This window comes from the organism of the source record quoted next, unplaced genomic scaffold, assembly GCF_019419815.1.
Source record: "Pyrus x bretschneideri cultivar Hongxiangsu unplaced genomic scaffold, Pyrus_bretschneideri_v1 Contig71, whole genome shotgun sequence".
In the NCBI taxonomy this organism is placed as follows: Eukaryota; Viridiplantae; Streptophyta; class Magnoliopsida; order Rosales; family Rosaceae; genus Pyrus; species Pyrus x bretschneideri.
The window spans coordinates 893085-906908 of NW_025999811.1; the positions used below are offsets into that span (position 1 = coordinate 893085).

At 34.4% G+C, this 13824-nt stretch overlaps 1 protein-coding gene, 1 long non-coding RNA gene and 1 other non-coding gene across 5 annotated transcripts; 2 read left to right on the top strand and 1 right to left on the bottom strand.

Annotated features, from left to right (window-relative positions):
• Positions 1–1141: 1141 nt before the first annotated feature.
• On the top strand, positions 1142–3308 carry LOC103959936. Of its 3 annotated transcripts, XR_669144.3 has the most exons (5): positions 1142–1602; positions 1723–1858; positions 2059–2157; positions 2603–2724; positions 2895–3308. It is a non-coding gene; the product is annotated as an uncharacterized LOC103959936 (long non-coding RNA). The 3 variants fall into 3 exon arrangements; XR_007254630.1 differs by having other exon boundaries at positions 1160–1906; XR_007254629.1 differs by having other exon boundaries at positions 1171–1858.
• Positions 3309–8216: 4908 nt separating this feature from the next.
• On the top strand, positions 8217–10541 carry LOC103959935 (protein LEAD-SENSITIVE 1). The gene is made up of 2 exons (XM_009372318.3): positions 8217–8510; positions 9745–10541. Exons 1-2 carry the CDS (start codon positions 8417–8419, stop codon positions 10395–10397), a joined length of 747 nt encoding a protein of 248 aa, XP_009370593.2. The 5' UTR covers positions 8217–8416; the 3' UTR covers positions 10398–10541.
• A 117-nt stretch (positions 10542–10658) lies between these two features.
• On the bottom strand, positions 10659–13054 carry LOC103959934. Its single transcript, XR_007254633.1, has 2 exons — positions 12805–13054; positions 10659–10876 (listed from the first exon to the last, which is right to left on the bottom strand). It is a non-coding gene; the product is annotated as an uncharacterized LOC103959934 (transcript).
• Positions 13055–13824: the final 770 nt, after the last annotated feature.

Sequence of the window (13824 nt, forward strand, 5' to 3'; positions counted from 1 at the left end):
AGAAGCTTCGTCCCTACTACTTCAAATGGTTTGGGTAAATTTTAAAAATTATAAGTGGGATTTGTTTCTCTCCCTTATCACTCATTCTATGTTTTTGGTTTTTATTAACTTTGGTCGTTTTATTGCAGGAAAACTAAGTTAGAACTTAGATTGATTTGTTCATGTGCAATTGGTTATTTTTTTTCCTCTATTTTTTTAGTATGATGAGTTTGAATTGACGTGAACTTTTGTGTTTGGAAGGTGAATTTTGGTTGAGATAGAATTGGGAACGCAAGTTGATCATGGGTTACTTTGAATTCAGATATGTAGCATGTAATCAGGTAATTTCTGTGGACATACTCTTTCTTCCAACTTCTGAAGTTCGATCAGCATGTGTGAACTATTGATAAAACCATTTGTTGGTTACATATTAAGGAAAATTAATGAAAATGGCTTGAAAACTTTGAGTTTTAACGATAAAGACAAAATAAAAGGTAAAGTAAATAGTACCAGAATTAACTTTTTAGTGTAAAAATGTGATTTTTTATTCAAATGAACAATACCATAAATTTTTCATTAAAGTTCCCTATATTATATGGATACCATCAAGAGAGAATATAAATTATAGTTTTATTCTCTCCGTTTGCACTATGGACATTATTAATTGTTTATCAGCACGTCATTGCTTCAACAATTAGAATTCTCTTTAAAATCTTTACCTCCCTGTCAAATTTTGGTGTTTAGTTTGTGAGAAATATGATGGTTTACTTAAAGAAGTTAATATATGTTCAGATTTATCTACATTTTGATTGAAGTAGGGACATCATAGTTCATGGCTCCACAACTGTACGAGGAGGCAAATTACAGTAGTCGAAGAGTGTTTGAAAAATAGATGCGAGGGAGCAAATGAGTTTGGGATTTCAAAGAACTACTACAATTGGTGGATGTGTTTTACTTATCGTACAAAGCTTTCAGGGAGGTAAGTAAAGCCAATTAATTCTGACGATTACTTCTGATGTAAAGTCACAGAATAAATAAAATGATATATGTTGTTTGTAGTCACAAAAGTTTTTAAATTCGCGCGTAGCGCATTATAATAAAAGAAAGTCCTCTCACATGAGGGAAAGCGCAGGCAGAAAGCCAGAACCGTACCTTTGAGAGTTACCAGGCCTCGAATGGATGAATTGTGGGTAAATAATGTCTTTGTTTTTTTACAAATTCCATTTGTTTCTCTTTTTAAGTTAATCATTTCTTTTGTGTTTGAAGGACTTAAGTTAATTGTTTTGGAATTCTAATATTAGAAAGTTATAAGTCAAGTTTAGTGTCTCAAGACTTCATCAAAAATATTGGACTATAAAACCCCTCAAACAAAGAAATTTAACTCGTGTGATTTACTGTTAAAAATATAGATAAAGGATATAAATGTCCAAATAAAAATAAAATAAACAAAAGCAGAAAACATAGGAAATAAAAAATAAACTAAAAGGAAAAAAAATGGAAACACGAACGTGAAGGAACCCACGTTGCAGACTAGCGGTTCCAGTTCACTTGATTGTTGCAACCTATATAACTATTGCATACGCACTCATTAGCTGCATAAGAAATTAAAAACCTACCCAGTTGGTAAGCCATTTGATTCTCATGTTGGATTTTTTGGTTTATCTCTCTATCTTTCAAAGTTTTCTCCACATATATGTTCTCGAATGCAAAGTCAATTCCTTCTCTTCTTCTTTAATTTGGCAGATGGGGTTGTCAATTTGATTCTCCACCCAAGACAGAGAGTCCGTGTGTAAAGAGAGAAGGCAAAGAGGGTCTGGCATTTGGACGGCGACGATTGAGTTGCTGCTGCTACTCAAAAAATGGATTGCAACATGGACAAGTACATATAAATACCCCTTCTCATTCTTTCTATCATTTTAGCTTCTGGGTACTTTCGGATGTGGGTTTTTTGCTTTCTGATTTACTTGGTGGTTCATTGTTTTGTATTTTTAGCATAATTTTTTCTACTGTATGGCTTAAAGCAAAATGCCTAAATGCGGATTATCATATTCTACTAATTTAGCTTAATATTTTATGTAGTTGAGTTGCTACTTGAGTATCATTAAAGTAAGAAAATAGCGCTGCTATAGCATAAGAAGAGGGAAGAGAAACAGTTGAGTCATCCTCTTCTTGTTTTAGGTAACATAGTTTCGTCACTCTTCATTTTTCCTTATCTCCATGATTTTGTTTTTAATTCATTTATTCTAATATTCATTTTTCGTTTATGGATAATTATAGTGGACGGAAATGCAAGGCAAAATTACACCTATTAGGATTTACAAAACTTGGGGCCTGCTCCCAAGCTCACAATATGACTGCTTTGAGTTCTTATAGTGATGCACCCTGGATAGTCTCTTACTATCAATTCCTTTATTCATAGAATAAAAAAAACATGTCAGTGAGGCATAACACTTTGTCTAATTGCATGCTAATCAGTCAGACTTTCTACTGCAGAGTGAATCCCTTGATAATAGAATGATACCTGTTGAATATACAATTCATTTGTATGATTACCGGAGTTCTAAATCCGTTGCTTATCCTATGCATCATTGACCTTCTCATTGTATGGATTTTTACTTGACAGAATGTGGAGGACGGGTTTAGATGGAGGAACCAAAGTTGTTCTGCAATATCTCAAGGACAAATTGAAATGACTAGAAGATTAGAGATGGATACATACACGAGGGATATTGCAAAAAATTACAGGTAGGTTCTTTTTGGTTATTGATTTAAATGCATGTTCTCTTACCTTTGAGAAATTTCAATTCGCAAGCATATTTTATTATGTTTTTGAGAATTGGGTATTGCTTTAAGAGTTGACGAAATTAGGTGTGACCAATTGTTGTGGTTAATTGTGCATGAAAGATGTGTTATAGGTATGCGTCCCTGGATTGCTTTTCGGGTAAAGGAGCTTATTGGATTCGAAGATGAAGTTCTTATCAACTTTATCTATGGTCTTTTGGAAGGAAGGATAATTAGCTTTATATGTTTAGTGCTTTGTTCATGGAGTGAGACTAGCTGATAGGTTTACCAGTAGTAGTTTGTTTAGACCCTAGGCGCTATGACTCTTTGCAACTCCATTTGAAATAAAAAACAGGTGCAAAAAAATATGCTAACTGCCAAAGCAATATAGAAGTATAACCCAAATTAATTCCACAGTTGTGTATCTTTTGGAATTAGCAAGAGTTGTGCCTTATAATGTAAAGGTGGAATTAGCAAGGGTTGTGCCTTATAATGTAAGGGTGCAATTATTGTGTGGAGACATTTTGCAGTATAATTTATATTTGTTATATTTTCTTTAACAATTTTTGTATCTCATGAAAACATGAAAATTAATTTTATCACTCCCTAAATATTGGAACTTATGGACATAGAACCAATGCATGTATAACACGTATGAAAGGTTTTTTTTTTTTCTTTTTTTTTAACTAAAGAGGTCTTTATGCATGCATAAATATGGAAGGGGAAAAACTCTATATGCCGCAAGTAGCGCGCCGTGATGTAAGAAAGGTTTTTTGCACGTGCAAGTCGCGTGCAGAAAGATTAGTTGTAATAATTTCAAAGAAAAGTAGATTGTGTAAAATTATTTCAAGCTTACTACGTGGTAAATTTTAAATCCCTTGTAGTGCAACTCAAGAAAATTTAGTGACGAACTCTCACATGACAATTCAACAATTGCTTTAAATAATTATGTTGACTTAAGGCATGACTTAATTATTTTTACACTTGTCCCCATATCCATTCCTCTTTATTAATCCAAGATTACTAATTCACTTAACTCCAACATGTTATACCACGCGACATTCACAATGGTCCAACTTGTCTTTTCCACGTTTAAATAAATAATTTTGATCCATATCCTCCACCTCTCAATCGCTTTCTGCTGAGTTGTCGTAAAGATGATGATGGATTAAATATATAAATACCACTTGCAATAAAAAGAATTCGGATCCTCTTTGGATTCTTTTTGTGATGATTCCGGAGATCTGTGAATTATATTTTTTCATTATACATCGTACGGTCATTTTATTTAAAATTAAATACAGATAGTACCTAACAAAAATTAACCTCTCGATATATGATGAACGAACAAAATTTACAGATCTTCAAGATCTTCATCAAAAGTATGCGGAGAGGATCATGTTGGTAATAAAATAAATAAATAAACAATAGGTCGTGTGAAAAGAGAATAACTTAATTGAAAGGAGGTCAACTCAATTATAACAATTCGATCAAATAATATGATGTTATTATATATAGGGAGAAAAAATAATGTCACTGTTATATGCATAATTTACTAAACAATTATAGAGGTCATAGAAAGAAAGATGTTGCACAAAGAGAAAAAGAGAGAGATGTGTAATTGTGAGGTGTGTTATCTCACCCAATTATGTCTTTATTCATAGTAGTAGGGAAAGTTAAATCCTTAGCTAATATGATTACAACTCTAATAGGATAATATCTAACCCAAAGAAATATTCTAAGATATCCCTAGATACATTAGGATTTACACAATCACATTCCTAATCAAATAAGACTGCAACACTCCCCCTTGAGTGTGTAAATATTCAACTAAATGACGCATCAGGTCTTCAGCGATGAAGTAAGTTCAGTTGATGAAGTCGTCAGCACAATAAGCGAATGTGAGTCTCAAATTAACGGAGAACGCATAAAAAGTAAAACTCACAAAATCTCGCTATGGTAAAACCCAAGGTGGGAGAAAAACCGATAAACTAAGGAGAAAAGTGAGAAGTTGCATTAAGTTAAAACTATACGTTTTCTACACCTAAGTGTGCCAAGTCCAAAAACCAACTGCCTTTCTAATATTTTATTTAATAAATTACCCTTTATAATTACTTAAGCTTTTAAGGAATAAGAGGCTTTGATTAGTCAGGCCATATTCATAGTATCTAAATCCTAAAGCTTTATAGACTATAGTAGATTGATCTACTTGGCTTAATTTGTTTAGGAATTCTTGGAAACTAAGTTGTTATAAGATCAAACTTGAAAAAGTTGGGCAACTCAAGTAAACCCTAACCCAATTAAACTCGAGCTTAAATGAACCCGAATGAAACTCAACCCGAACCCTGAGTCCGAATTGTAAAAGTTGGGTTATGATTGGGTTGACCTTCCAACCCATCCAACCCGTCTAAGTTGCATCCCTAATTCTGAGGGAGTAAGACACACAAAAGAAAGAAAGAGTTTTAGAATAGAAAAAAAGAATAGAGAAACATGAATAAAAAGTAAGGCCGACAAGATGTGCTAAATTCTACAAATCAAACCCACAATAGAAATTAATGGTTGGACATCTTTGGTCATCTATTATTGGGGGAGGAAAAATAAGAAGCTACCGTGAGGGAGAAAGAGAAGGAAGGATAGGAAATTAATCCGATCATTAAGCATAAGATAATCTATGAATAAGGATTAAAGTCATCATAAATAAAAAATAATAATAAATATATTAATTACTTAATTAGTCAATTTAAGGATAAATTTGGCAGGAGAAAATAAACTGGACCTAACTCAATAATCAAGCATGTGTCCCTTCTACTTCTTAAGTGGCTCCACCACTGGAGTTAGGGAATGACGAACGCTTTGAGCTACAAATACATGTCTTTGAATTGAAAAATATCCCTAGTTAAAACATGATTTCAATAGATTAATAACCGTGATGGGTTTTACCTTTTTTTTTTTTTTTTTTTGTTAATTGGGTTTTCTTGTTCTAGTAGTTCTCTTAAAATCTAGGGAAATTAGCTTAAATAAAAGGATTTCAACCATAAGGTGCTGAAATAGCCTTTGATGGTGTAAACATTTTTAGAGCATGGAAAGTCCAAAAAGCCAATACTTATAAACTCCCTTATGCATTAATCTTCTCTCACTTTCCTGAGTTTCCTTCATTTCTCTCTCGATCTCAATCTCTCCTCTCTCACTCTGTCGCTCGGCCAGCCAGCCTCTTTTCTGTGTGGGAGTCCTCGGTCATCCACTCCCTCATATCCCATCGGCTCCAGAAATCTCCCATTTGGGCCATCAACCACCCATAAATCTTCTCTTTCATACATTATGCGACTCTCCCTCTCTCTCTCCCTCTCTCACCAAATCACAATCGATTTCAACTCGTTCAGACCAACTCCAATGGTTAGGCTAAAAGTCAAAGTTTTTAGCCCGAAAAATTTAGCTTTTAACCCAGAAACAGCTTTTCTGCTCCAACTCTTCTGGCCCAAAATTTTAATTTGAGATTATTAAAGAACGAACTTAGGCTTTTTTTTTTGGTTTTTAAAATAAATATGTAGACTATTGTAAATTAATTTTATTTTAATCTAAAAATATTTAAATTTCGATAAATATTGAAAAATCACTAAATTCCAATAAATATTGAAAAATATTTAAATTCCGATAAATATTGGGTCATTAGATACTTTTTTTTTTTACTGTTAGATTTGATTAAATGTATTTTAAAATAACATATTTAAAAAAATTATATTTGAATCTGGACCGTTGGATCAACCAACAGTCCGTTAAACCAAGCCTTGGATTCAAATTATAGCCGTTGGAATTTTTGGGTGGCCGACAAACGACTGACAGCGGGACCCACCCCTACCGGGAAAGGTTTGCAAACACACCGCGTGGGGCGTGACTAGGCCGAAACTGACCCAATTGCCAGCGAGTCCAGTCACACCGGGGGGGAATTTTGGAGGGTATTTGGCCCAGCTTTAACATTTGGCATTTAGCCCTACATGGGTTGGAGATTGTTTTTTGGGGGGAGGGGGGGTGTTTAATTTAGCATTTAGTCCTACCATTAGAAATGGTCTTAGAGCTCAATTTTCAATCAATCTATGTTCATCCTTTCTCTGGATCTTTCTGCTTGTGATTGTGAGAGAAAAATATAGGGTTTGGCAAGAGCAGCATCATGGAAGGCGGTGAGTGAACAATATTGTGAAGATATAGATCGTATATCGAACACATATCAACATCTATAACAACACATTGACAATACCGACGACCATTATCGACAACATTAATAAGACGGTTTATACATATTATCAACATCATATAAACAATATCTACACCATATATAAATATTATATCGATATAATATTTATGTTATTTCCATAGTATATTTACTTAGGGGTATTTCAGACATTTAACTCCTTCAATACTTTGTCATTCATGTTTTTCTTTCTATTTCAGCAACCAAACAAATCCTTTTTTATTTATAGTTAATTTCTTGAAAATTTAATCACTACTAATTAATAAAACACTCATTGTCAACCAAAACTTTATGAAACTATCAGTTTAATCCTCTAATTAAAACAGAACATGAATAAGAAAAATGGGGCAGAAATGTAATTTCACACAATCAAAAATTTTTTTTTCTTCAAAGTTTCACCTACATGTAATCATAACATATCTCTAATTAAAAAAAATAAATAAATAAACAATTTCCACTCCTACATTCTTTATCACTCTCTTCCTCTCTCATTTTCTCCTTCTATTTAAAATAAAAAAATAAAAAAATTTCTCGCATACTTTGTATGTGCCCATATTCTAGTAGTTATTAAACATCCTTGTTTATTTTCACTTTGTTTTAATTAATAATGAAAGTTGATATTAAGTAATAAGTTGTTATTACTTTGGATTATCTATCATACTTGCTCATACTTTAAAGATAAAAAAGTAAATAATCTCAACCCGTCTTAGAAATGTGTTTCTAATTAATGATATTATTTTATCATTAATATCACAATCTAGTAATATTCTACTTCACTTACAAACAATAAGTTTCAAGCTCAACTTGCCTAAATTGTTGTCATTCAGTACTACAGTTTGGTGGAATTCCTTTTCACTTAAAAGTAAGAGATCTTAGGTTTGAATCTCATTAATAGCGAATTTGATACCAAATTAGGCTGCTCATTATGTGGCTTTGTCGAACTCTCCCTTCTCTTAATGTAAATATATCAATGTACTAAAAAAAACTCACCTAAATTATTATTTGAGAGAATAATTTGATATCCACAACCGTATTTTTTTCAATTTTCATTCTTTAAGTTTTCATTTTTGTATTGTTTAGTGCTAGTTATTTATTTTTTGGAATAACGAGATATTGTTTTATTCATGACTCGCACGTACGAAAGAATATGGAATATTCGAAATCCAGAAAAAAAAAAAATAACGCAACGTTTATGATCCCCTCTGTTGGGAAAGCCATATTACGTCGGGAGAAATAAATCAAGGGGAAAAAGCAGGCGCGCAAAAGAAAGAGACTTGCAGGCGAAGGAAAGGCGATTGCTTGAAAACTCCCCCATTTCAGTTTTCTTCTTTTCTGATTTGGGGATGAACTGAGTTTTCGCCATTCCATTTCCAATTCCACAACTTTACAGTTTCGATCGAGAGAGAAGGAATGGGAGTGCTGTCGAACAAGATCCAGAGGGATCTTCTGAAGCCTGGAGATCACATCTATTCATGGCGCCACGCCTACCTTTATGCCCACCACGGTCCTCCTCTTCTCCTTTCCCTCCTTTTATTTTTATTTTTTATATGTATTTATTTGTTTATTTGCATATTTTGGTGATGATTTTCTGCTTTAGTCTTTGGGTCTGTTTTTCCTGCGCTGAAACATCAAAAGGTTGGATTTTTATTCTTTGTTTTTGGTGCAAATTGGTATTTGTGGCATTTTTGGACACCCAAAAAGCCCAATTCCAGTTTTTACTGCTTTTGGATTTGGGTCATTTGGGTTTGGAATTTCCGGTGCAGTTTTATGATTGGTGAAATCTGAGGCTATTTTCAATTGGTAGTGATATGGGTTAGTTCGTACTAGATTTTGTTCTCTCATTAGTGATCACAATACGATTAGATTCTGATTACACAATACAATATCCCATTAGTTTTATCTGAAAATGTCATTCATTTCTACTACTTTTTGTTGTTGTTAATCACTGGGATCGTATAATTTGCGGAATGCGTTATTTGTATAGCATTGGATCCACCTCGTATATTTCTCGAAGGTGACAATGGGTTGCTGTTTATATTTTGTTTAAGTGAATGTTGCTAGTAAAGTAAGTATTGTTGAAGCAGGGGAATGGCATAGCTTAAATTCAGCTCAAGTTGGGGACGAAAATTCGAATAGCAACAGTCGGAAGAAAATAAAAGATTTAAAAACAATGATGCTTTAACAGTGAAGAAGTTCATTTTTTTTTTATCTGACGAAAATGGTTTGAGAGACAACATTGAGTTTACGGTCAAGCAACTTGCATGGTTAGTTAATGGATCAGCATATTCAGCACTAGTTAGGAATTTTGACTAGAAGAATGTTAACCAACTATTTTTTTGGGTCAGTCTTCCCCCCGGCAAACACACACAGACACAGACACGCGCCCGCGAATACTATGAGACTGAACTGTTGGAATACGAACCCAATATTTGATTGATAGGATGAGGTAGGAGAATTGAGTGGTTTGTTTAAGTTATAAATTCCATTTGGAGCAGGTAACCAAGGAGTCGTCGCATTTTAGACTTTTAGTTCTATACCTGTGTTTCTGTAGTTTTGATGGTTGCAAACTTGTGCAGTTCAGTTTCCTTTTCATGCATAGTGTTTTGTCCTTCTACTTTCCATCAGTTTTTGTTATTGTATGAGGAGAACTTTTGTTTTTTTTTAACTTTTAAATCCTGCATTTAAATCACCATGGAAAACATGGCATTGCTGATCGTTTATCTGCTATGTGATCTCAGGGATATATGTTGGTGAAGGAAAGGTTATTCACTTCACTCGAGGAGCGGGCCAGGAAATTGGCACAGGAACTGTGTTAGACCGCTTCCTCATAAGCAGCTCTCCATCCCATTCTCCGGACAATCCCTGCCCAAACTGCGGCAATCTATCAACAGTTGATGGTGTCATGTCTTCTTGCATCGATTGTTTTCTATCTGGCGGTTATCTTTACCTCTTTGAATATGGTGTCACTCCAGCTTTCTTTGTTGCCAAAGCTAGAGGGGGTACCTGTACCCTTGCGCGGTCTGACCCTCCCGAAGATGTCCTTCACCGTGCTTCTTTCCTTCTGCAGAATGGCTTTGGTAGTTATGACATTTTCAAAAACAACTGTGAAGATTTCGCCATATATTGCAAAACAGGCTTGCTCGTGTTCACCAGCATTAGCGTGGGCAGGAGTGGACAGGCTGCCTCCTTCGTAGCTGCCGCAACTGCTGTTGTTTCTTCACCGCTTCGATTTTTGACTACCAGTTTTACTGGTCTGGGTGCTGTAGGTTGTGGCATGTATTGTGTTAGTAGATTGGTTTCTGACATCGGAATACGCCGCGATGTTAGGAAAGTATCGGTGGAGAGACTGATTACCCCCTGTGCCCTTGACGAGTCAGTGGTTGCAACTTAAGTGCTCAACAGCAGAATCTTTTGGTTGTATTATACATTGTATTCATAGTTTGTAATTGCTTGTATTTTCCCTGGTTGTTATGACAACGGTGAATGATTTGTTCGTTTCATTCGTTGGTTTATTTATTTTACTTCGATTTGTTCACTTGATGTACTTCGTTCATCTACTTCATTGCGATATTCCCCCTCTGTTTTTCGCTACGTTTATGTTATGCCTGCGTAATGCCCTGTAAATTTTGGTGTCGAATAACCCGTAGACAAATATTGAAAGCTGTTGTTTAATCGTCATATAATTACATGTACAGATACAAATACAAATGCATGGATGGCAAGATAATCTGTTGTGTTACAAAAAAGTTCAAGAAAATCCGAATGATATACCAAATGTTTATCCAACGATGACATATTCCGCTAGTAAGGCCAAATACTAACGCCACCGGGCTTTTTTACGAGAATCTGACTGTATTCCGGCTTTGATGTCTGCAGTTTACAAGTTCAATTGTTAAGATGCTGATCCACCAAAACACTTAACCAATTGAAGATACTTAATGCAGGTTATTAGACAAAAAGAAAAGGATACGAAAAGCACGTTGAAACTGAAAAAAAATCCTTGCTATTTTTGGGTGAGGAATTGCCAAGTTCCAAAGGATTGAGACCGAGTTAGCAAGGAATGGATCACAAAAAGTTGATAGGAGGGATTAAGAAATGCACTCCATGATCATCACAAAGGTATTAGGAAGGATTTGCAAATGACGCCTTCTAAGTAGGGATTTGCAAATCCTTCTCACATGCCTTTGTAATGGTCATGGAGGGCTTTTGTAATCCCTCCTATTTAACATTTTTGATCAATTCCTTAATAACTTGGCATCACCCCCTCAGGACATGGAAACCCCTTGCCCAAACATAGCCTAACATAGGTATATACCAGCCTAAATTTCCGTCCAACCTAATTTTATTTTTCTATTAGGTATAGATCAATCTGCCACACTCATATCGGCGACCAAATATATAGGCCTATCTACTTCATTGCTACACATTTGTCATCCGGACGTAATTTTCTTCTTTTATTTCTCTTCAACGACTACCAGGATTCCAACTTTTCAAATTCATTTAAACCTCAAGGATAGGGTTGACTGACACGAAACAGCTTTGAAACAAAACAGTACAATATATTCTGAAGAATACAGGATAAAACATGGATGACTATCTAGGTCTCTCTCCGTATATTGAAATAAATGAAAGTGTGGAAAGGTTAACTTGGTGCATTTTTTGCATTGATGATGTCAAATGTAACCTATGGGTTTTGTTGTAAAAACGCAGAAGATGATGAGGAAAAGGGCTTCAAAACGGTTGACCATATAGTGTTAGGACTATTGGAGGTTTCTTTCCATCATTTTTAGTTATCCTTTCATTTTTCTTATAAATTTCTATGCAATAGTTTCTTTGGGAGGTTTAGGACTGAAATGAATCCTCTGTGTCAAATTAAGGCAGTGTAATTGGCATATTCTGATATTTAGTTCTATCTTTGGATGGTTTCTCCTCTACTTGTTAACTTAGGAATGGTAACTTCTTTGCCGGCTTTCGTTTATTCTTATTTAACCACAATGCATTCTGTGATCAAATCAAATTTCGGCTTATTGAATTAGGTATAGGTTTCCATAGGATGATTGGGGAATTTTTCTTTTCCTATGAACTTACATTAAACCAGAACCATTTTGTAATACTTTCTTTTAAACTTAGCTTCCTAGAAATGCATAAGCCTTTAGTTTACTTTCTGATGTAGGACAGACCTCAATTTCTTACTTATGTTAAAACCTTCATTTTGTCTACATTCACGAGAGCCACGCCATTTCCTACCTAAGCAACCCGAATATAGTAGACTAAGATTGCAATCCCTTTATACAAGAGTGTTGGGATCAAAAGATCATTTCGAGGGTAAGGCCTGCGGAAGTAACCAGAACCAAACACTTCTTTCATAAAGTTACTTAATTTGTTATACCATCGATCTTGGGGGAGGGAGATTCGAACATAGGACCTCAGGTGCAAAGATAAACGCTCTTAACCACTTCAAGCTACAATCCACTTGCAAGAAAAATTGAACCTTTAATGGTACTTCTCTACCCCAAGAGGTCCCAAGTTCGAATACCCCTATCCCTATTGATTAAAACTAACCACTAGCAAACCATTTGCTCAATAATTTAAAGAATCTGTACAATTTGTTAGTCCCTAAAATTAACATATCACATGAGCTGATTAATTATATGAAAAGAATCAATTTTTAGAAAATTAAGTTACATAATTAACCAAACTAACATAATATAATGATAATTAGGAAACCAAAATGCAAAAATCAAGAATTCAAGCAAAGAATCAGAAGAAATTTGAGAAAAATGGAACTGGGAACTTACGAGATCTTTGAAAATGATGAAAGCGATTACGAAGAAAAGAACAAAGAGGATTTCGAACTCGGCGAATCGAACGAAGCGAAAGACCGACTTGACGCCCCGAGTCAATGCGGACTCGTTCGAGTTCCGGCTGCCGACTCGCTTCGCCATGGCTGCGATGGTGGCTCTGTTTCCTGTGCCTTCGTTTCGTTTGGTAGTTGGTAGTAAAGGGGTTCGCGCGTGGCAGGTCGAGGATGGCATTTCACGAGTTCCTTTTAATTTATAGAATAAAAAAATAAAAAAACAGAAAAGTCAGATTCAGATAAAAAGTAAAAATGAATAGTCAATTTGTAAATTTAGTTAATTAACACAATGTAAATTTATCCTAAAGGTATTCCACACTTAATTATATTCTTTTAAACGTATAAAGTATTTGGAGCTAATAGAAAATTTGATGCAAAATCAAGTGTATTGACATTCTAAAATTTATACAAACGGCTTTATTTAGTAGAATAAGACTTGATTGTTTTTGTTTTTATTTCACACTAAATTATACTAAATTAAATTTTAAGTTTGATTTCTAATAATATGGCGGCAAGTTTTTTAGATATGACCTCACAACGAGTCTATCTTTGTGTTAATTTGTAATCTTAACTCGGTTTGTTGTGTTGTGTCAATTAGTTAAATTAAGCGGTACATCCAATTGGGGTTCATAAACATTTTAATTCTCTTTAAAAACTTAAAGTCATTCAATCAGGATTTTAAGTGATTCTTTAAAGTTCAAGGGGTATTCAATCAGAATTTTTAAGAAATTCATAGATTCCAAATGTATTCATTTAGAAATTGATTTGAAAAGATTTTTAAAAAGTTGGGAAACTCGAAAAAATTAGAAATATTTCACATTATATTTTGAATGTGACATCCCACGTCGTCCAAGGAGTGATCCTTATATGTATATTCTCATCTTTACCTCGCACGAGGTCTTTTGGAAGTTCACTGGCTTCGGGTTCCATTGAAACTCCGAAGTTAAGCAAGAAGTGCGCT

Bases quoted from the DNA above. Each gene is read 5' to 3' on its own strand.
- LOC103959935 (XM_009372318.3), top strand. From the start codon at position 8,417: ATGGGAGTGCTGTCGAACAAGATCCAGAGGGATCTTCTGAAGCCTGGA. The intron at 8,511-9,744 runs GTCCTCCTCTTC...ATGTGATCTCAG, and splicing joins CTACCTTTATGCCCACCACG to GGATATATGTTGGTGAAGGA.